This window comes from Peromyscus leucopus, chromosome 13 (genome assembly GCF_004664715.2).
Source record: "Peromyscus leucopus breed LL Stock chromosome 13, UCI_PerLeu_2.1, whole genome shotgun sequence".
In the NCBI taxonomy this organism is placed as follows: Eukaryota; Metazoa; Chordata; class Mammalia; order Rodentia; family Cricetidae; genus Peromyscus; species Peromyscus leucopus.
In genome coordinates this window covers 30,147,220-30,171,083 of record NC_051074.1, presented here as the reverse complement: position 1 = coordinate 30,171,083, position 23,864 = coordinate 30,147,220, and the positions used below count along the sequence as shown (strand labels likewise).

The 23,864-nt window shown below is 37.6% G+C and overlaps 1 protein-coding gene across 15 annotated transcripts in view; it reads left to right on the top strand.

Annotated features, from left to right (window-relative positions):
- The window catches only part of Agfg1 (ArfGAP with FG repeats 1), a 52,606-nt gene that overhangs the window by 20,837 nt on the left and 7,905 nt on the right, over nt 1-23,864 (top strand). For 4 of the 15 annotated variants that reach the window (XM_037210204.1, XM_037210205.1, XM_028874106.2 and 1 more), the window contains exons 3-11: nt 7,809-7,924; nt 11,429-11,591; nt 12,300-12,453; nt 15,679-15,798; nt 16,443-16,514; nt 17,712-17,921; nt 18,934-19,114; nt 21,415-21,491; nt 21,664-21,756. In XM_037210204.1, the coding sequence (XP_037066099.1) occupies nt 7,809-7,924; nt 11,429-11,591; nt 12,300-12,453; nt 15,679-15,798; nt 16,443-16,514; nt 17,712-17,921; nt 18,934-19,114; nt 21,415-21,491; nt 21,664-21,756 (1,186 nt within the window). The remainder of the gene's footprint in view (nt 1-7,808; nt 7,925-11,428; nt 11,592-12,299; nt 12,454-15,678; nt 15,799-16,442; nt 16,515-17,711; nt 17,922-18,933; nt 19,115-21,414; nt 21,492-21,663; nt 21,757-23,864) is intronic. The other 11 variants (XM_028874111.2, XM_037210206.1, XM_028874112.2 and 8 more) reach the window with 7 other exon arrangements.

The following is a 23,864-nucleotide window of genomic DNA, read 5'->3' as shown; positions in this document are numbered from 1 at the left end:
CTCAGATAAAGTACATCTTTTCTTTGGGGTGTGTGCGTGCGCATGCACGCACACATTACTTGAGATGGAACCCAGGGCTTCATGTATGCTAGATACTCTACCAACTAAGCTATGTCCAGCCTCTTCCATTCTTTATTTTTGGAAGTGATTTTTCAATCACCTCCTTTATCAAGGAACTGTTATTGAGTGTTTATGTTACTGTGATGAGCAAAACTTGTTCCCAAATACTAAGCTTGAAGATTATGTCTTTAATTTGGTAAGTACATTTACATGAGGCATATTCAGATAAATTTTTACCTGTGCAATACATTGTTGCTAACCCTAGGCAGGCACAGTGTTATTCAACAGATTGCTTTGATGCCTAGCCTTAGCATTTCTGGTTTCCTCCTCCACTCCTGGTAGCCACCATTCTATTTTTGGAACCTCATAGAAGGAGATCATATAATGTTTGTCTTTCTTAGACAAATTAGTTTAGCTGTTTGTTCTCAAGGTTCATGCTTGTTATATATAGCAGAATTTTTGAAGAAATATGTTTTAGGGAGGTTGGCAAGGTAAGTTTAGAGTATGTAAAAAATTCTTGGTTGTAATGAACTGACTTATCTAATAAATAGAAGCAGTACATAACCACTAGGGATGACTGGGTGGGTTCTTGTCCCCAACCTCTCTTTCTTTATTTGATGGTTCTGAGACAGTCTCACTATAGAGCCCAGACTTAATTCCAGTTCCTGTTTAACTCAGGTTGGCCTCAAAAAACACCATGATTCTCTTGTCTCAGCTCTTTGAGTACTGGGATTATAGGCATGTTTCTCTATGGCTGCCCACTTATCTATGTTTTTATAACTAGAACCAGATTTGAAAAAACTAATAGGGCTGGAGAGATGGCTCAACGGATAAGAACTCCGACTGCTCTTCTAGAGGTCCTGAGTTCAATCATCTGTAATGAGATCTGGCACCCTCTTCTGGCCTGCAGACATACATGCAGACAAAATACTGTATACATAATAAATAAATAAATAAATCGTTAAAAAAGAAAAAAACTAATAACTAAATACTCCACAATGGGATTAGGAAAAGAAATCTGCAGTTTTCATTTCATTACCACTAATTTATGAACCTTGTGACTGTAAGCAAACCATTTTTCTCTCTCGAGCCTCTTTTTCCTTTGTAATCTATAATGGATTCTGTATTATTTATTGCCTGACGCTTGAAGAACAGTATTTTAAAAAATGATACATTATGTTGATCTAAGCTGGCACTTTTATGTGGGAAGATACTTTTCTGATTGACTCCTAAGTTTAGAAAATAATTATTACAAAGGAACATGGTGTGCTTTGAGTAGAATTGAGTATACAGGGAGTTTTGCAGAAATCTTTCACTGAAGGCAAACAGGAATTACTGGAAGAGATTGTCATTTAAAACTACCCCACTTCCCCCTCAACAGCACCATGTAATAATGTCTGTTTGCCTCCAGGGAACGACTTCCATCATTTTATAGCATTATTTCCTGTGTCCTTTTTACAATGCTTCATCTAAATAGGCTTCAGTTATTCTCTTTAAATGTTATTTTTGGATGCTTGGGTGGTGTTATTGTTAGTCCATGTTGCTCCTATGTTAGGAATCAACAGGAACCAGCATGTGTTTTCTATGAAGCATGAGATGTAAATAGTTTAAGGTCTTTGTTGGAACTGATTAATACACATATTGTAGCCTAAACTAGTCAGATCCTAGGAAAGCAAGTAGGCATGGCTATTTCAATAACTCTTGGTCTGTGAAGAGGACTAGGCCAGATTTAGTTCACAGGATGTGATTTGCTGACCTGTGGCCTATATATATTGAAAATTGAGATCACTGAATTTATTATTTCTGACTAAATAAGTTGGGAAACTAAATGTTCTAGGTCAGCATACATATTTTAGGTGGAACAAAGGAGAAAAGCATTTCACTCTATGGATGGTTCAGGGAGGTAGGAAGATGCTTTGGCTTAAATGGCTATGCCTGCTGGACCTCAGGGTGGAGTAGAGGAGCAGTGCATTAGACAGGAGTGAGTGACACCTCCTGAGGTGTGCATGGGGGTTTGCTGGATCTTTTCCCTTTGGATTGGATGGGCAGGGAGGACTTGCTGAGCACGGTGTGTCTGGAAGGAGCAATACTACCAGATATCTTGGAAGAGTTATCTAGAGTCAGGGGTTTGTTGGGTCTGATTAGTCACGATAAGCACTTTGATGCTTTCTTATAGGAGGACATTATAAGGCAAGGAATTCTGTACTATAAAAATGAAAACAAAACAAAACAAAAAAACCCTACAATAAAATATGGAAGTTAGATTTGGTCCCTCCAAAGTCTCATATTCTTTCACATGATTATGTGGCTGGGTTATAAATCCATGTCCCTGGTCTGCACAAACGGTTTCTGCCTATTTTCACTCAGTTGTGCACCTGTTAATTCTTGCTGGCACATTATAAAAAGCAAAGTGTTGAGATGGAATATAATGGTTTCTGAAATGTATATAAATGTAGGACTGTTACTTTCTTTTGCATGAGACGTGGATAATAATGGAGGTTGGTTTTTTGTCTCTGCAAGCATTGTTCAGTTTATATATCATTTGGATACTCTATCACTGAGAAATATGTGTGAGCTGGTAGTTTAGAATACTAACATAGCCGAGTGAATTAAGCTTACTGCATATGGAAATGTTTATTTTGTATTTGCTTTGCTATTGTGTTACTTGGACCATGACATGTATTTGGAATTTTTTTTTATCATAGACTACTATTACCTTGTATTTTTTTTTTTTTTGTTTTTTGTTTTTTGTTTTTCGAGACAGGGTTTCTCTGTGTAGCTTTGCACCTTTCCTGGAGCTCACTTGGTAGGTAGCCCAGGCTAGCCTCGAACTCACAGAGATCCGCCTGCCTCTGCCTCCCGGCTTGTATTTTTTTGTTGTTGGGTTTCACTATTTAGTCCTATGTGGCCTGGAACTTGCTGTGTAGAGTAGGCTGGCTTCAAGCATAGAGGATCCACCTGCTTCTGCCTTCCAAGTGCTGGGGTTAAAGGTGTATGCCACTACATCAATTTAACTTAGGTTTTTCTTGGGGGAGGGATGAGCAAAGTAATATGTTGGTGATAGGTCAGAGTGTATCTCAGAGGTAGAGGGCTTGTCCCTGTGCACAGGAGTTTGATTTCCTAGCACCACTGGGGATGAGGGTTGGTGATAGAACTGGGTGTGGTAGTTAACATCTATAGTGCTGTATGCTAGGCTGAGACAGGAGGATTGGCAGTTTGAGGTCAGCCTAGACTATGTACATAGCAAGACCATGTCTCCCTGAAAGGAAATTGATAGAAGTTGGTAGTAGACTTTTGTATAGGTTCATAGTAACTATCTAAAAGAGTTTCTAATAGCATTTCCTCTGTAACTAATACTCTTTACTGTTCAGGGTTTTTTGTTTTTTGTTTGTTTTTGTTTTGTTTTGTTTTCTTTTTCTTTTTTCTAAAAAGTAGGAGTCGGGAACTTACGAAATTTTTATTTAACTTTTTTGCATTTTAGGGGCAATATTATTAAGTGTTTTATTATGTCTTACTATCAGGAGTCAGTACTCCATCTCTATCTAGGAGACAACAGACAAAATTTTTTGAAGTTCTGTGTAGTGATGTTTTATTGAGAAAAGATGCTCCAACTCCTCCTGCTGCTCTTATTCTTTATTCTCATCCAGAAGTGAACAGAATCGCGCCACATTGTTTATTCTCTCCATCCTTTTTTATGACAATAAATGTTTATCTCCATAAAGGGGAATATGTATGTTGGCATTTCTGTTCCATTTTGCTTTCCTTGAGAGGATTAAAAGCAGTAGTAAGTGATCCTGCCCTCCTCTTGGCCTCCTTCTCAAGCTTGTAGCTATTTTTTACCTTTCCCTTTTATACAAGTGATTGGGCATTGGCCATGACATGGGCATGCATATTTGTTGTCAGGGTTTTTTGCTGTGCCAACAACTGTCACACCTGCTCTTGGAGCTCTGGCCCTTACTTCAGTGTAGGTGGCAAGTCTGTCTGGACATACAAATGGAAGCCCTTGTTTCTGGTTTCTGGCTGGGTTCTGCTGTTGGGATGATTGGATTTCTGCAGCATGGTTGAATCCTTTGATGCTCACAGCTCCCATAGGCTGTCTGGTTGTTTGAGGTTTCATTGAATGTTCTATTGCAGTGGCTGGTGGAGTGTTGTTGTTACTCAGCCTGGAATGCTATGTTTTAACTCAGTGGTTTTCAACCCTTTCACAGGTTGCCTAAGACCATCAGAAAACACAGATATTTGCATTACAGTTCCTAACAGTAGCACAATTATAGTTATGAAGTAGAAATGAAATAATTTTATGGTTGGGGGTCACCACAACCTGAGGAACTATGTTCGAGTTTCAGCATTAGGAAGGTTGAGGACCACTGCTGTTAACTTGAGGTTTCCTTACGGCCAGACTCTGCTTTGCACTAGTCTTTTGGCTAACTTCCAATTATCCACATGGAGTGTCCATTTGGCAACAAACTGACCGATAAAGTATACTTTACAAATCCTTTACATTCTGTTATTAGTGATCATGATGGTAATTCTAAAATGAGTTAGCACTAGAGTAAAGAAAAAATAACTCAAAGCTTTATGAATTTATTGGTTGGCTAGTGTCAGTTCATTTTTTTCTTTGATTTTATTTTTAATTCTTCCTTAAGCTCAACTTATAGAAGCATTGTAAGGGTTGAGGAATATTTCATAAGGCACATACTTAGTGAGTCTAACATATGGAAGTTTGTAATGAGCTTTTGCTGTAAAATTATAAAGCACTTTTTGAGTTGAGCAGAGGTTGATTATTCAAGACCACTTAGATTCTGCCTGCAGCAGGATTAAAGGTAGACCTAATTTCCTGCATTCCCAATAAGACTTTCCCTTATTAGCCTATGCTTGTCTAATCACTGTAGATTTCTCAGAAATATCACAACCAATACTAATATACTAATGCTATATTAGTACAGTATTAGTATAGTATTATAATAATATAATATACATTCCAGTGTGTTAACTCATGGAACATGCCCACTATCCCTAGCAAGTAAATCCCATTATTATTTGCATTTTACATAAGAAGACCTATCAGACAGCTAACCAGAGTTGACTAAGCTAGTCCAGGCGCTCAAGCACCGCAGCCACGTTACGCTATAATTAGGATGATTATCCACTTCTTTTCCACAAAGAGATCATCAGAACTAATCCCATTATGTGTTGAGTCCTCACAAATAGTGGCTTCTAGGGGTCATTATTATTCTTCAGTACTATTTCTAGCCCCACACCCCATGTTCCTGATGTTAATAGAAGTTATTACTTTGTGTGCCTTTTTGTCACACAAGATTTGTTTACTTTAGACTTTAACTCCTTACACCTTTCTTGCTGTTACTAAACTCCCCACCAGTGTCCACATGGATCACTCACATAGCCCTTGAGTTCTCCACTTTGTCTCCAGTGGTCCTACATCCCATATCCCATTTTCCATCAATAACTGTCACCTCCTAGATTTAGAATTTAAGTATTTTACTGTGTGACCCCCACTGATCCTTTCTCTATTCCCAGTTCTTATACTATGAAGCTTAACTGCAGTAGTCAGCTACCAGAACCTTCATTCTGCTAAACACTTTTTGCCTTCATCTTTTTCGTGGCCTAGCTTAGAGTTCGTCTTATTACACCCCCCACCCTTTTGTCCTGTTTAACTAGCTAAAATCAACATTGTGTTTATACCGTTCTTAAACGCATTCTTTCCCTCATGCTACCACCAGTACACAGTACTACCTGCAGTTTTAATTGGCTCTCTCTGTTCCTTCTCTTCCTTAAGGGGGGAAAAAATCTTTTTTTTTTCCAGTTTAATTTTATTAAAACTGAACAGAAAAAGAGACTGCTATTTGCTGTTTTAATAGGATAATGGGGAGAAAGACCCAGCTTTTCAGGGACCAGAATGTGAGAGTAGATCAGCAGGAAGCAAAGAGGGAAGTTTTTTTGGTGTGTTGGAAAAGCTTAGTGACAGGTTTACTGACTAAACTTGAGAAATACTTGTTTCCTTATTGGTAGAAAGAGTACTACATAGAAGTATGTGACATCAGCTCTCAGTTGCACAAAAAAATGGAGGTCTTTTTAGAAATTAGTATTTGTTTATGTGTACATATGCCGCCTGCCTACCAAGACATGCCTACATGTGGAGGTCAGAGGACAACTTTTGGGAGTCATTTCTCTCCTTCCATGGTGGGTTTCAGGGATTGACTTCAGTGGACCATAGGCATTTTTACCTGTGGGCTGTGTTGCTGGTCCTCTTTTATGTTTGGTTTCATTTCTCTCCACCAGCATAATTGTCTTGAAGTTTGTTTCTTTTATTTGCTGTATAGTGCTGGGATTAAAGGTGTGCACCCCCGCACCAAGTGATTTTTGCAAGTTGTTGATCCTTTAGCTCTTAGGCCACCTTTTATACACGGTTGTATTCTTTCCTGTTTGGGCTTATCAGTAAAGTTATTGTGAACAACTCTGTATAATGCTGCGAATAGACATGCACTTTCTTATTTTTTGAGCAAATACCTCCAAAAATGACCTGGTCTTAGGGTAGGTGTATATTTAGTATTTAAGAAACTGCCCAACTGACTTCTGTAAGTGTTGCACCATTTTATATTCTGGAGCGTTTCAGTTGCTCCATATTTAGCATCACTAAGTATAGTAAGTAAGTTCCTCTTACTTCATAATGTATGGACTATGTATCTGTATCCTGTGAGTGTTTCCGCCATCCGTTTCAGTGGCAAATGGTATTATACTACTTATGTGCAATGTGAACGTCTTTGGTGAAGTGACTGTTTAGAGCACCCCACCCCCCACCCCACACCTCTGTTGTGTGCTTTGTGGTTTTATTTTTTAATTAAAAAAAAAATTTTTTTTGTATCTATGTAGCCTTGACTGTCGTGGAACTCGCTCTATAGACAAGGGGCCTCAAACTCTAGAGATCCTCCTGCCTCTGCCTCCCAAGTGCTGAGATTAAAGGCATGTGCCATTGTCGCATGGCCCTGTGGTTTTATTCTTAACAGTTGTATTCTTGGAGTTTCTTATCTATTCTGGATTCAAGGGCTTTCAAAGTTCTTAAACACTTCATTACTTGTTTTTTGTCTTTTTTCCTAAATTTTTTTGAAAAGAATTTTATGTTTTTATGAAACCTACTTTATTATCTTTCTCCTTTATAGTTCTTTTTTATGTCTTCATTAAGTTCTGAGTCATTTCATTTCTCTTCAAAAGAGTACATGTCTCGGACTCTCATCTGGTTTAGAAAAGCACAGACTCCAATTATAAGGCTAGAATTGTTCCTGCTTGTATTTATATTATTATGATACTCTATTAACAGACTGTTCACGACTCTGGTATTTATGTGTTCTTTTTGGTTGGTTTTTAGCTTTCTAAAGGACCCCTAAAATTGCTGTTGATGAACTTACTGTTTTATGGGTAAAGGAACTGAGGTTCCCTCAGATTGAGTGCTATGGTTTACAGTTCATGATCATGTGGAAACCAAGAGCCCCAGTGCTCTCTAATCTCAATTCACTGCTTGTTTCCTTGGGGAGTTCTCTTTATGAGCTGTTGTTGAAATTAATGTCCTGCAGCATATGCAAATAAGTTTAGTTCCTGAACTTAGGATTGCAGTGAATATCTTCATGGGAAGCAGTATTGTTAATAGCTTTCTAAAAGAATCAGAATTTTCCCTTGAAATTTATTAAATGAAGATATTGAATTTAACACTTTTTTCTTACTTCTTTCCAAAGGTCTGTAAACAGATTTGGCTAGGATTATTTGATGATAGATCTTCAGCAATTCCAGACTTCAGGGATCCACAAAAAGTGAAGGAGTTCCTACAGGAAAAATATGAAAAGAAAAGATGGTGAGTAGATGTTGAAAGTCTCCCAAACCACAGTTGTGGGCCAGGTTTGATTGACACAATTAAGGTAAACAGGCAGAACAGAAGGAATTGAATGATGGTTGGCAGGTACAGCCTCATTACCTTTTGACTTTTCATTAGACTTGGTTTCCAGAAACCTTGGCTTGTACTTTATCTTCGTGCATCTATGTCTAGCAGTAAACAGCCTTTCCTCACCATGTGAAGACTCCTGCCAAGGAAAGCCAGTGATCTCTCTGAATTTTTGGCTAATTTCCTTAGATGTTTTAGTTCTATAATGCTTCTTTCCTTTCAATTTTTATTCCTTTAGTAAGTATTCATTGAGTAGTATCTTCCAGGCACTGTGTTAAAGCTCTTGTGGAGTAGTAATCTGTCCACTTAATTGTGTCTTGCTGGAAATCTTTGCTCTGTCTTTTCCCCCCCACTCTCTCTATACTATACTAAAGCCAGTATGTCCGTTCAACAGAACATGGGTTGTAACTGTAGAGCTAGTATTCAGTATTTGGGGCTCCTCAGCTTTAGTTTTATGAAATAACTGAGTACAGTACTGACTAATTAACTATGATCTCTGTTTATAGAAGTTAGTTTTGATCTGTACATATTCCTTCTTAGGGGATTAAGAAGGTGAGAGAGTTGAGGATAGAGGGAATGGATAATTGGGAAGCAAATGGCCTCTTGTTTCCCAGAGGAACAGTATTCTGACCTAAGGAGTGATATAGTCAAAGGTAGTATTGGTTGGAGGGAGTTTACTCTGGGTTATGGGGAAGATACCCTTGAACAGGAAGCACATTTGCTCCAAGTTACACATTCTGTACAATCTATATTCTTAACATTGCTTAAATAGGCCGTTTCTTATGTTTAGATTAACTAGGACTCTCTTCATATGCACTAGGTATGAATAGGTAAAAATATACCAGTAGGATTTTAGTTCAAGAAAGAAGAAAATATTAGAAGGTCCCCAGGGTGATAATTAAATATGGTACACAGTGATTTTTTTTTTTTTTTTTTTAAGTTTTCAAGACAGGGTTTCTCTGTGTAACAGCCCTGGCTGTCCTGGAACTCGCTTTATAGATCAGGCTGGCCTTGAACTCACAGAGGTCTGACTGCCTTTGCCTCCCAAGTGCTGGGATCAAAGGCATGTACCACCACATACTATGTCCGGCTAAAAAATATGTTTGTTTATTTAAATTTTATTTATCTATTCTCCCGCCTGTCCCCCCCCTTTTTTTTTTGTTTTTTGTTTTTTGTTTTAAGACAGGATTTCTCCATGTATCCCTGGCTGTCCTGGAACTAGCTCTATAGCCTAGGCTGGCCTTGAACTCACAGAGATTAAATGACTTTTTTTTTTTAAACCATCATCCTTTTATCATTCTTGTTCTTAAGTTTCTACGTCTCCCAGCCTGTAGATAAAACTGTTTTCCTTATATTATTGCCCAGCATAGCTGTTTCAGAAAGTCATTTTGCTGTTAGAAGTTAGCTGGCTAGGATTTTAGTGAGGTTAGCTCTAGTTGCAAAGAGAAGCAGGAATGTGAGAAAGAAGGAATGTGAATGATACTGGTATAGTTAAAGTCCTCAGTTTCTCTCCCTCATTTGTAGCAGGAGGTTTCTCCTTCAAACCACAGTCTAAAAACCTGAAAATCTCAAGTAATAGTTTGTGTTAATTGTTTCCTCTTTCCTAAGAAACACAGTAGTCATAAGTTAAGACTATTACAGATACAAGCTTTCTAAAAGTGATGGATTGGGCTGGGTGGTGGGAGTGCATGCCTTTAATCCCAGCACTCAGGAGGCAGAGGCAGGTGGGTCTCTGAGTTTGAGGCCAGCCTGGTCTACAGAGTGAGTTCAGGACAGCCAGGGCTGATAAACAAAAGAAAAAAAAAGAAAAGTGATGGATGGAGCTGTGTTGGCCATCACTCTCAAGAGCCAGAACGTGCATATCCGCCTGCCTCATGCCACCTCTAACGTGATTAGAGATCAGTGAAATGGTTTGGCACGGGATCTGAGCAGCAGCCGCTGAAAACAGCCTAAGAACGTTTGTTGTAGGAAGCAGTGTAGCAGGGTGATGTTGTATGAAGTTTTGAGGTGGTTCTTTTCACTTAGATACCTTCTTTCTTTAAGTGGGGCAAATCATTTTAGCCATAAATTATCATTTGTCTTATCTTGTGATCAGAGTTGGCCATACCCAAGAATTCATGCTGTCAGTGCAGTGCCAGGTTACTGGAGAACACAAGAGCTAGTTTCAGTCTCAGATCTCATCATGTCCTGTATTTACCTGGTAGGGTTAGTTTAATTGTTTGCGACTGTTACATGGTTGTATCATAGCTAATACACTGGCAGCTAATTCTAACCACACTACAAACGTGAATTTGTTTAAACCCCACAGCAACTTTATAGGTGAAAAAATGGAATTGAAGTTCATTTGCCCAAAGTTTTACAGCTATTGAGTGGTGGAACTGGGGTTTGACCTCTGTCTCTTGGATAAATGTTTTTAGCTACCTTAGAGTTTTATTTCCTTGTATCTACTTGATATGATAAATGGGGAGGAACGTAGGAATACACCTAAAATTATAGAGACCAAAAGTTGCCATGAATTCCTTTCCCTAGAGATGAGCATTGCAGGCATTTGGGCATTATATTCCTGCATTCTTTTTTTCCATCCTTCATTCCCTCCCCCAGGTCCTATTTATGTGACACGGAATAGACCTGAAAGACTTGTGAGTCATGTGGGCATCTATACCTGCCAAAGAAGGGGAGTAGCTATGCAGAATTATATACATTTTAGCATAATGTATATAAATATTTTTCTATTTACAGATATTTGTTAGCTTTGTTTCCCAGTTTTTTTAAAATTAAGATTGCAAGAGTAATGTACTGTGTATATATAGTTATCTAATTACTTGCTGAGGATAGATTTTTAGGAGTAATAATGTGAAGTATAGAACATGCCTGTATATGTATTTTCATTAGATAGCAACTAAAAATTCATAGTTCATATAGATCAGAGGTGAATAATGCATTAATGTACATTTTTATTTGGTTTCAGTTTTCATATTTTTATGACTTGCTTCTTCTGTCCATTTTAAAGTGAACTTTTTATTTTTAATGATTTATGCTTTGGGGCCATTAATTATAAGTCTTTCCTCCCAATTTCATTTATCTCCAGATATTTATAATTTTAAGAATTTCTTACTTTAAAATTTACAATGTTAGCTGTTCATTGTGATGATTAACTGTAGATCTTCTATCTTCAAAGCAACAGTTACTATAGTGTATTGTCTATAAAAATTGTCTTAAAAAATGCCATGAGTAAACTGATACTTATTTTTCTTAGAGTAGTTTCAGGTAATTAATGGTCTTAAGCTGTCAATTCTAAGTGCTACCTTTTTAAGTAAGATTAATATTGTAAGAGTGTTATATAAATTTAAATTTAATACTTTAAATATGGATTCTTCCGATTTTTCTTAGCAGCCTGTCCTGATTTTCACATTACAGGTATGTTCCACCAGAGCAGGCCAAAGTGGTGGCATCGGTTCACGCATCTATTTCCGGGTCTTCTGCTAGCAGCACAAGCAGCACCCCTGAGGTCAAGCCCCTGAAATCTCTGCTGGGAGATGCTGCACCAGCACTGCACTTAAATAAGGGCACACCTAGTCAGGTGAGGGGTTGGTAACTCTTAAAGATGGACGGAAGGCGGAGTGCTGAGCACCTCTAACAGTATATCTGTGCCATTTGTAAAGTGCATAAGATTGTTTGATAATGTGGTGGGAATGTGTGGTTTTTTGGTTTGGCCATCACTTTGTAAAGATGCTCAGTTTGTCTATCTTGAGTGTCTATGTCTGGTGACCAGCAGAGTCAGGAACAATAGCCTCTGTGGTGCTGTAGCAGAAAATAGTAGGATTTCTATATACCTGATTATGTAGCATGCTTATTACCGTTGAAATGCACATGGCTTTGCAGTATACCTTACTCCCCAAACTGAACAGACTGAAACCATTTATATGTTGATACCTAAATACTTATTTTGTTGTAGATGATGTTATGACTGTTACTGTGCAACATTGTTACACTATACTATACTATATGTGAATGGCTTTGAAGCCGAGCACAGCAGATTAAATCCCGCCCTTTGACAGTGTGTTCTAGGCTTCTCAATAAATCCTGTTTTCACAAGTTAAAGTGGAAACAATGAAGAAGGGAGTGAAGTCAGGATACTGAATCTTCTGTGTAGAAATGCCCTTTTAGTATCATGAATTGGAGATAGGTAGCTGTATGTAAAGCTTCAGTAGATCTACTGAAAAGTCTTTTATAGTTAATGCATAAGTGTGTATTTTAGAAACACCATGAGTAAGTAATGTGCTTGTAGTCCCCAGTTGTAGGTCGCTCTCAAGGGCAGCAGCAGGAGAAGAAGCAGTTTGACCTTTTGAGTGATCTTGGCTCAGACATCTTTGCTGCTCCGGCTCCTCAGTCAACCGCTACAGCCAATTTTGCTAATTTTGCACATTTTAACAGTCACGCAGGTATGTCTTTTCCTGATAGCTTTGCCAGGATATGTGTAAATCACCCAGAAACATATTGATTGTTATTATAAAGTATCAGTAAGCATAGTCCACTGAGGAATTTTGGTCACCCATGAACATTGTACCATATAGACATAAAACCATGGTACTTTAGGGGGACTTTTTTGACAGGGTCATATGTGGCCCAAGCTGGCTTTGAATTTGCTCTGTGCTAAGGATGGTTGTGAACTACTTATCATCCCACTCCACCACTCAACCATGGCTTTTTTTGAGACAGGGTTTCTCTGTGTAGCCTTAGCTGTCTGGGAACTCATTCTGTGGACCAGGCTGGCCTCAGAAAGAACTTTAATCCCAGATGCTGGGATTAAAGGTGTGGGCCACCACCACCTGGTCATCCATGGAAAAAGTACCAAAGTATTACAAAAGAGATGATACATATTTACATTTCTTTAGTGTGAGTGTGTGTGTGTGTGTGTGTGTGTGTGTGTGAGAGAGAGAGAGAGAGAGAGAGAGAGAGAGAGAGAGAGAGAGAGAGAGAGAGAGAGAAACAGAGAGAAACAGAGAGAAACAGAGAGAAACAGAGAGAGAATGTCTGTGTACATACTGCATGGTGAGTCTGTGGAGGTCAGAGGACAACTTGTAGGAGTTAGTGCTCTCTCCTTTTTCATCATGTGGATCCTGGGGATGAAACTCAGGTCTACAGGCTTAGTGGCAGGTGCCTTTACCTACGGAGCCATGCCAACAGCAGCATGGCTTGAGAGAAGATCTTAATGTGTATGTAGATATTACCTTTTTTACGGAAAATTACAAATGACCAAAGGTAAATGTGTAATGTCACTATACTGTTTAATTGATTTTGAAGTGAATTTTAGACATAAATATTTTGTGTCTGTGCCCCTCCTCCCAATATGTGTTTTATATGTTTACGCATATCTACACGTACCCTCTGGGTCAGTATTAGTTGTCTTCTTCAGTCTCTCTCCACTTATTTTTAACACAGGCTCTCTCACTGAACTTGAAGGTAACCTATTGGCTAGACTAGCTGACCAGCGAGCTCCAGGAACCTGCCCCCCTAGGAATCTTACTGCTCCCGAGTACTGAGGTTACAGACACATTGATGAACCCAGCTGTTTATATTTGCAGAGGGATCTGAATTCAGGCTCTCAAGTTTTCGTAGTAGCTACTTTGCTGAATGAGAGCCATTGTCCAGACCCTAGAATTTTCATTGTTAAATATCACAGTAAGTAGTAGAATCATTCCAAATAATGGTAAAAGTTCATCAGTCAGTATTCAGATTTTCATTCTAGTTCAAATTTGTGTTGGTATATATAGTATGTACTATATATATGTATAAACACATACACTTAACTCACATACACAGTGTGTATGTGGTTTGTTGGAATCAGGTTGGTTGTTTTTTAATGTATCCTTTGTAATTGAAATCTATTTTGGTTAGATTTCTATATGTTGTTCCTTCATCCCTTTATCTTTGTGATTTGTTAGAGAAAGTAGGTTATTTGCCTTATGGATTCTGTGGTAGTTTGAACTTATTAATTGCCCTCCTTTAAAAGTACCTTTAAAAGTTCTTTCTGTATTGCTTGTAAGTTAGTGGTTGGATCTGGAGATTACATCAGTTGAAGATGTGTCTGTTTCTTGTCAGGGTTGGAGACTGCTGGGTAAATTAGAGGTTTTTATGTGTATGTTGGGAGTGTGGCTAGGTTTCCTTTTCCCAGTGTTAACCTATCTAGCAAGATCTCCCAAATAAGGAGAATCTTTCCCCTTCCCTTTTAGGTAACCTATGTAGCAAAATGCCTCTTTGACCAAACAAGGGACCAAGGCCTTGCTTCCTACCTCATAACCTCGTGTGTGTGTGTGTGTGTGTGTGTGTGTGTGTGTGTGTGTGTGTGTGTGAGATTTACTTTTAGTCTATGTGTATGGGTATTTTGCCTACATGTATGTTTGTGTACCATGTGTATAGTACCTGCAGAGGCCTGAAGAGTGTGTTGAACCCCCTAGAACAGGAGTTACAGACAATTGTGAACCACTGTGTGGGTGCTGGAATCTGAACCTAGGTCTTTGCAGGAGCAACAAATGTTAACTATTGAGCCATCTTTCCAGCCCCTATGAGTTTATTATGGCTTCATCTCCTTTTTCAAAATGCTTTTTAATGATCTTATTTATATATTTAAAGTTTAGAGAACTCTAGAATTTTGATCTTAGGTTTGTGTTATAATTGTAATTATCTTTTATTGTTTCTTAAACTTTAATGTGTTTTAAATAGCTCCTAAAATGTAAATATCTTTAGCTTTTTAGTGATTGTGTCCATATACATTTCCCATGTTAGTAAACCAGAAAGCTGGGCGTGATAGTCCACACCTATAATCCCAACACTGTGGAAACTGAGGCAGGAGATCATGAGGGACAGGCCAGCCTAATGTACATAGTAAAGACCCTATTTCTCAAAACTAAAAACAAAAGCAAAACAAAAGTGTCTTATTAATGTGATTAAACCATCTCTATATCATTATTTTAGGTACTTAAATTATTTTTCAGATTCATTATCATTTTAAAGTGAGTTACTGGACTGGGAAGATGGCTGAGTAAAATGTTTGTTGTGTAAGCATAATGACCTTAACTTAGATTCTCAGCACACACACAAAAGCTGACAGAAGTGTGCATCTATAACCCCAGCATTTGAGGCAAAGACTCGAGGTTCCTGTGCCTCAGTATCCAGCAGTGGAAACAGTGAGCCTAGGCTCTGTGAGAAACCCTGCCTCAAAAGAACAAAGGTGGGGAGTGACTGGAAAGACACCTGAAGTCAGCCTTTGTCCTCTGTTCATGTACACACAAAGAATTACAACCAAAAATCAAAATGGATTTCCTAGACTGTGTCCACAGTTTTGTTTACCAAAACGAATGTACTTAATGTTCTGAATTAGCTTTCTTTTGTTACTAGAGCCTTTAAAATAATACTGTGACTAAGTCCATTCAAAGGGTATTGTGAACAGACAGACCTATGACTTTACAAAGCACTTTTAGAAATTTCTGGATACCGTTTAGTATATACTTCTAACTGGGTTAAAAAGAAGTGATTTTTAAATGAATTCTCTTTAAAGTGAGTTATAAATCGCATTGGCATTTTCATAAAATTCTTAAATTCATTTGTCATGTCTTCTCAGTTGTAGTTTTCATATTCATTAACATATGTTGTCCTTGCCATTACAGCTCAGAATTCTGCAAATGCAGATTTTGCAAACTTTGATGCATTTGGACAGTCTAGTGGTTCGAGTAATTTTGGAGGTTTCCCCACAGCAAGCCACTCTCCTTTTCAGCCCCAAACTACAGGTAGAGCCTCTCCAGCATTGTGCTTAAATGTTTGCTTTAAAAAACAAAACCTTCCAAATGTAGTTTTGAAAAACTAAATTCTCTAGTGACCTAATTTTAAAGTAGTTGTATTTCACAAAGCTCTGGGGAAACCTGAACTCCTTGTTTCTCTGAACTCTTTGGTCATTGTCTGCTGTCCAGCACTCATCCTCCTCTTCCTGCACAGGGTTCTGCCTTGAAATTTCCAGCCACTGAGGTTGTAAAGCAACAAGTTTTTAAGTACGTTTGAAACACAGTGATTAAAGCTGATGTTGTATCTTGCGATAAGGAAGCTAGTTGATAGCTTCAATGGAAATAAAAATAAGTTATTTTATGGGGCAGCAAGCTTGAGAAAAACATTTTAATGTTATTTAGTCAAGTATAAATTGTTAATGATCACTTTATTCAAGTATGGAAATGATTTTGTGCAGGAATTGGTTTTCAAGAAAATTCTTGCATAAAGTGTACTGTTTTCAGAAATTCATTGAACCCTTATTTAGCTTTTTCGCTAACTATTTTTCTTTCAACTTTGAACTCTGTGTGTGTGTTGTCTTAAAGCCTGTTCTTTCCATTTTCTCTCGCCGCCTCCTTTAACTCTGATCATTTACACATTTCTGGCTGTCCAGCATTCACAGTACTTTCATCTAGCTGCAGTTTTGGTGAATTTACTTCAGCTTTTCCTCTCCAGGCTACCCACAGTAAGTTATGTTGTCCAGTAGGCATCTCGTATTAATTTATATGCTTTCTGTGTTATTTCATGTTTTTTCAGTTATAGAACATCATCATTCTTAATAAACCTTCATAAATTCGTTTTACTCTCTCTTCTCTTATTAAACTCAGAGTTAAAGATACAGTTTTTAATGAAAGTTAGTTGATCTAATAATTTGAAATTTTTTCATAAAAATCTTAAAAATTTTGTATTTATTTTGTTTGCTAGCTAGTCATAATAGATCATTGTCTTTTAACATATTTATCTATGTTAGTTTTAGCTGATTTTTCTTTAAAACCTAATTTTTAAAATGGAGACTTGCTGTGCTGACCAGGTTGATGTTGAACTGGCAATCCTCCTGCCTCAGCCTCCTGAATAAGTCACATTATAGGCATGTGTCACTATGCCTAGTTTTCTTTGAAACAGCCAGAGTTTAATTCTTGAGAAAGATCAGTTTGTATTTGGTTTGGAATGTCAGAGAATTGATTGATGGTAGGTCTTTTGCATAGGTAATGATCCGTTCTACTTAAAAAATGTGTTTGACCTTTGTTGTCACCTTAGTGTGCATGACACTGTTTTGGCAGTTTAGGAAAAAGGAACTAATATCTCTGTAGGATTCAAAGCATAGAGTGGAAAGCACTGGCGGAAGTCTCTGAGTGCTCAGAAGGGTCTCTGTGGTTGAGAATATGCTTTACAGATTTAGCAGGCAGTCTGCTAGTGACTGTTAGGTGGGTGGTGCTTTATGACGCCAAAAATGACTGTCGTGCACTTCAGTTTGTATTCTGTGAGCTACATGGTAGGGCTTAGTTTTCCTGTGAGCATCAGACTGTTGAATACACATTGAACTGCTGTGTAGAGTCAAGTAATGGCTCTTCAAGTGAAAAAGTCAAGGATTTTAAAAACTATTACCAGCATATTCTTAAACATTACTCAGAGTCTGTTGAAGAACTGTAAGGTGATGGTACTATCTCCATAGCTAGAAGGAATGTAATTCCAGCGCTTCCACAACAGCTCTCCACCTCCACAAATAAGGCCTTAGAAAACCGAGTTTCATAATTCATAAAAGTCACATGGTTATAAGAGTGTCCTTATAGGACACCTCCCTTAGGCAGAAATGATCACAAATAATTTACCAGTGAGATTGAGAGAAGCCTAGAAATTTCATGTTTTGTTTATTCTGTTACAGGTGGAAGTGCTGGATCAGTAAATGCTAATTTTGCTCATTTTGATAACTTCCCCAAATCCTCCAGTGCTGATTTTGGAACCTTCAGTACATCCCAGAGTCATCAGACAGCATCAACTGTTAGTAAAGTTTCAACAAACAAAGCTGGTTTACAGACAGCAGACAAATATGCGGCACTTGCTAATTTAGACAATATCTTCAGTGCTGGGCAAGGTATCAATGTGTAAACAAAACAGATACTAATTGTCTAAATTACATACGTTCAAATCTGAGGAGACAGTGCTTTTCTCACTTGTATAGAAGTTATGTGCACATTCAATGTTTTGAGTAAAGGATTGCTGGCATTTTTGCACGTAAAATATCAACTATAAAACTGAAGACATAGAAATTATATATATATATACATAAATATATATAATATAAACAATGATTTTCAAAAGAAAGTAATTGAAAATAATTGTATTTTTGTCTTTAAAAACATGCTTTCCTATTCTGTGGCTACAAAGGGTCAAATGTTTTATTTACAGAGCTGACTATAGTACTATTTTGTAATTTCTATTATATATGCATTTTGAACTATTTTTAGTAACATTTTGCCCCCTCCCCTCTTTTTTTTCTTTGAGACAAGCTTTCTCTGTGTAGCCCTGGCTGTCATGGAACTTACTCTGTAGGCCAGGCTGGCCTTGAACTTACAGAGATCTGCCCATTATTTTTCTAACATATTTTTTCTAGTAAGTTTTGGCCTTAAGATCAGTATTTCTCCTTTAACAGTGTATAGCTGAATGGAGAACAGTGGGGATTTGTCCTACACTGGATTCTGCATCTTGATCTCTAACATTGTTTTTCTCATTTCTAAACTGAGAGAGATCATAGAATTGAAATCTTGGACTATATTTTGTAAATTATTGCATGGAAGGCATTTAGAGCAGTGCCTAGCTTAAGAAGCACTTAGTAAATGTTTACTGTTACAATTATCTCTGATTTTTTTTTTCATAGAAAACTCTGGAAAAATGGTACTATTAATACTATATACATTAGATCCATCGTTTAAATTTATGTGTTTATTTGAATGAAACCATCTGTGTTAGAGTTCTTTAAATCCTGTCCATTTAATGTTTAGATCAAGTCAATTTTAGGTTTACCTGTGTTCATGGCAAATACGCTTGATTAACTGACACTACAATATTAAAGTTTTGGTGTAACTTTTTTGTTTGTTTGCCTTCAGGAGGTGATCAAGGGAGTGGTTTTGGGACCACGGGTAAAGCTCCTGTTGGTTCTGTGGTTTCAGTTCCCAGTCACTCAAGTGCATCTTCGGACAAGTACGCAGCGCTGGCAGAGTTAGACAGTGTGTTCAGTTCTGCAGCCACCTCCAGTAACGCGTACACGTCCACGAGTAATGCCAGCAGGTACACACCTCTGTTTCCATGTCTGAATGACCTAGTTTAAAGGGACTTTTGTCGCATTGTAACTTAAACATAATTGAAGAGTTTCTAAGTTAAAATAGATCTAAAGTTGAAATTAAACGTAATTTGCTGTTTAAAATGTAGTTCTTGAGTATTTGCCATATTCTTTTATTTAGAAATCTTAACTCCTTTTCACTCCTGAGTGCTAAACATACTTCAAAGAACACAAATTTCTAAATGGACAATTGCATATGGCTTGTACTAAGCAGATAATTGATTTAGCAGTCAAGTTGCATATGTCAGGGCACAGTGTTTAGTCTGTTTGCCCCGAACCCCATTGCCCCTGTCAGTTCTCTGGCTCGTCATTGTCATTTAGTATTATAAACCGCACATGCACTACTGTGCTCACACAGACCTTGTGGAAAGGTTTTCCAGAGAACAGGAAGACTACATGTTTAAAATACCAGCCTTGTGGTAAATAAGGTCTGGTGTAGTCCAGGTTGGTTGTGAGTTCATGGTCCTCTGTCTCTGTCTCCAGGGTACTTACAGGCATGTGCCTCCAAACCTAGAAGAGCATTAGACTTTTAACAACCCTTTTACATTTATGGAAAGTGTAAGCATTCTAGTTATTTCTTTTGTTCCATTTCTGTAGATAGAGCTGCTTTATTACTATTATTATTTAGTTTATTTCCTTTTGCCACCTTTTCTAGAGGGAACGTCTAATTACTTGAAATGGGACAAATTGAATCCAGTAATAAAATTTGGCATTATTTTGGTTTGCTTCACTAATACTGTAGTCTGTGTTATATTTTAATAATAGTAACAAGGTAGCCATAAGGCCTGGAAATATAGATGAAATCCATGTGATGAATGGATTATTGATATTGCATTGTGATACATTAATAGTTTACAAGTGTGATCTGTGGAATGTTTGAGTTACTTTAGACTCTTTACAGGATCTGTAAATTCAGACCTTTTTCATAATTCTGAGATGCTAATTTGATTTTTCAGTGATTGACATTTGATGGTACACAAAATACAATGAGGCAGGAAAGCCTTGCTGCAGAAATTAAGGTAGTCTCCTCAGATCAGAGCAGAACAGACATTGGATTTCTGCACACAACACACTGTTTTATTTCTGATTTAAAAAAAAAAAGTTTCCTTATGTTGCCTGGACTAGTGTTGAACTCACGATTCTTACGCATCTTCTCAAACAGCATGTGACACCTTCATTTTTTCCTTACAAATAGTGTTGATTAGTTTTTCTAACGAATATTCTTGGTAAAATGATAACATTTTCAACTTTAATTAGTTTTCCATTAAATGTATTTTCTGTATATTAAGTTAGTTATGTATCATAGTTTGGATGCAGAGTAAAACATATGTTTGTCTTGAAAAGAAATTTACTGTTGTTAAGTTTTGGGACAAGCCAGCTACTCATACTATGGTGGTTTGAATTTCAGTATTTGTTGGATATTTTTACAGAGTGTGATCGTTGTAAAGACTACCCCTTATGCTGAGGGCAGTACTCAAGTGGTTCTTGCACAGCATGCAGGACGCTCTGGATTTGATTCCCAGCACAGAGGTGCACACCTTTATGACCAGTACCTGGAAGTAGAGGCAGGGAAGTTCAAGGTCACCCTGCAGAACAATTCCAGGCCGGCCTTCGCTGTATAGAATCTTGTCTCAAAAAAGAAACAAAACTTGTTGAAATGCAATGTTAGAAGTTTGGGAAATTTGTGCATTCTACCATACACTGGAAAGTGAAGATGTAGTGAACTTTGACCTTGTGGGGTGGAAAAAGTTCATTGATAGCTTTTACATTCCCCATTTGAGGCAACCTTTAGGAAACTGCCAGTTTTGGTGTCATATCAAAGAAAATGAAATACTCTTACCTGTTGTTAAGTATGCATATAAGTAAGGTACATGTTCATCCTACATGTCAAACAAATGGTAATATATACATGGATTAGTAGAAATGTACAATAAAAGTTAAGTTCCTTTTGTCTTGAAAATAGTTATTAAAAATACTTAATGCTGTTGTGTAATGGAAGCCAATCAGATGCATATTTTTTAAATTCTCAATTTCTATATACTTCTGATTGACAGAAATGGCATATGTAAATAATTTGTTACTGGAATTTCAGTAAATGTTTCTTATGTAAACTCATCTTGAGTTACCATTGAGAACTGCAGTGGTGTGTAGAAAGGTTAATTTTTATGTGCTTCAGAATCTTGTGGCCAGCTTGTAGGTAGATGACCTTGTTTCTTTATTAAATGCTGACTCTTGATATTCTCTTCAGCAGTGTATTTGGAACAGTGCCTGTGGGTGCTTCTGCTCAGACTCAGCCTGCTTCAAGTGGGCCCGCTCCATTTGGGGGTATGTACTTTTCATAGAGAATGAATGTTCTTTTTAGGGGTGCTGGAAGATAGTAAGAAAGAAACATTATCAAAAGGTATATATTTTTCTCTTCAAAAATAGTGAAGAAAGTTTAAAAATCTTGAATATAAAATATTAAGATTTTACAGCATACTTTATACTTCTTTAAAAGCTACGCCTTCTACGAATCCATTTGTTGCTGCTACTGGTCCTTCTGCTGCATCGTCTACAAACCCATTTCAGACCAATGCCAGAGGAGCAACAGGTAAGAAGAAAAGACAGATCAAGGAATCATAACCGTGGGGAAAGGAGTTTATTATTTATTATTTATTTACTCATTTATTATAAGTCATACCTAACATGAGACCTCTTTCTACTGAAGCGTAGTGCAGGAAAGGGTAGGTGAGTGTGTTCAGAAACACAGATGCCAGCTGGGTGTGGTGCATATATCTTTCATCCCAGTACTTGGAAGGCTGAGGCAAGAGGATAGTATGAGGCCAGCCTGAGCCACATAGAAAGACCTTGCTGGGCAGTGGTGGTGCATGCCTTTAATCGTAGCACTTGGGAGGCAGAGGCAAGTGGAGTGCTGTGAGTTGGAGGCCAGCCTGGTCTACAGACTGAATTCCAGGACATCCAGAGTTACACAAAAAAAACCCTTTCTTGGGAGAAAAAGAAAAGAAAAAGAAAGAAAGACCTTTTCTTTAAAAATTGACAAATGCTACTGAAAGTTTTTGACATTGAGGGGTTTAACAGTCACAAAGGACCTGAGAAGTTTATGTTTCCACCCTTCTGGCTGAAACTTTGGGTTTTCAGATTGGGATGCTCAAATATGGGCAGAAGAACTTGATTGACAATAGTAGTTCAGCTTGTTTGGTGCCAGAATGGCTATTAGGCATTCAGTATCAACAAAATGCTTTCATAAAAAGCCTTATGAGATTATATCGGATGAGTGAATTTTGTTATATTAACTCTAATTAAATATCCCTAGTGCCTCTTTTCAGCTTCGTATTTTATGGGTGTTTTTTTTGTTGTTGTTGTTGTTGTTGGTTTGTTTTTTGTTTATTTATGAGAGCTGAGGATTATGCCTGGGTCCTCCTGCATCCTAGGCATGCATTCTACAAACTAAACTATAATGTCTATTCATTTTGGAGTTCAGTACTTGAACATTTTGTCTTTCACTATTTTTTTTCATTAGTTCTGTTTATCTTCCCATCCTTTTTTCCATATTTGATTCACACCCACGCCAGTCACGTCATTCTCGTTGCATTTCTTTGTTTTGACTTGCTGCCATCTCCTGGCATGGCACATCAGCAGGTGTAAGTGGTGTGACTAGACTCCATACACTTTGTTTCTGTGTGTTTCAGAGAATGTCAGAACCAGAGCTTCCACACCAGTTACAGCAAGTGGTGATAGGAAGTTCTAAGAGTATACCATTATAACATACCTAATTAAACTCAGCAGTGAGAGGTAGAGGAAGATCAGGAGTTGGGGGCCAGTCTGGACTACTGCAGGGAGAACCTAGCTAAACAAAGCAAAAATTAAAAATTGTGATGCCAGAAGTCAGAATAATAAGTATTATTTTTATTTACACAAACACATTAGTCATAATTTAAGTATTTGAAATTCCTATCAGATTTAATTTTTAAAAATGATTTGTTCAGAGAGCCTGGGACCCCCGCCCCCCCTTCTTTATTTTTTACTGCCTTTGAAAGTATTTTTAGAGGTAAGCTCCTATAGAGAATGTAGTGGCATATATAATAAGATCTACAGGTGATCTAGCAATATTTAATTTTGAAGTTTATCAGAAAGAAAATACTCTCTACAAATTTTTATTTCAAAATAATTTTTGTTTGTTTTGCTTTTGTTTTTGTGTGTCCCCCCCCTTTTTTTTTTTGGAGATAAGTTTTCTCTGTAGAGCCCTGACTGCCCTGTCCTAGAACTTGGTATGTAGACCAGGCCAGCCTTGAACTGAAAGAAATCTGCCTGCCTTTGCTTTCTAAATGCTGGGATTAAAGGTGTGTGCCACCGTTCCTGGCTATTTCAAAGTAATTTTTGCATTATAAGGTGTTTTGATGTATCCCATTGGATATCTTTTTTAGGTTATTATGAAATTGATTAAGTTGAAACAGATGTTGAAGCTGCTGCACTGCGATGCTTTGACAACTACACTGTGGTCCTTGGGAATTTCCAGGCCTTTGCAGAACTTGGACTCTTGGAGTACTCTTTGTTTCTCTCAAATGTGTTAATAGCCCTGTGAAATGTTCTTTTGAGATAGCTTTGGAAGAACAGTGTGTGACAGTTCTATGCTCTTGAAGAATAACACATAAGTACCAACCTGGGCTGTCAGCTATTTCAGACTAAAGTATGGTGGTG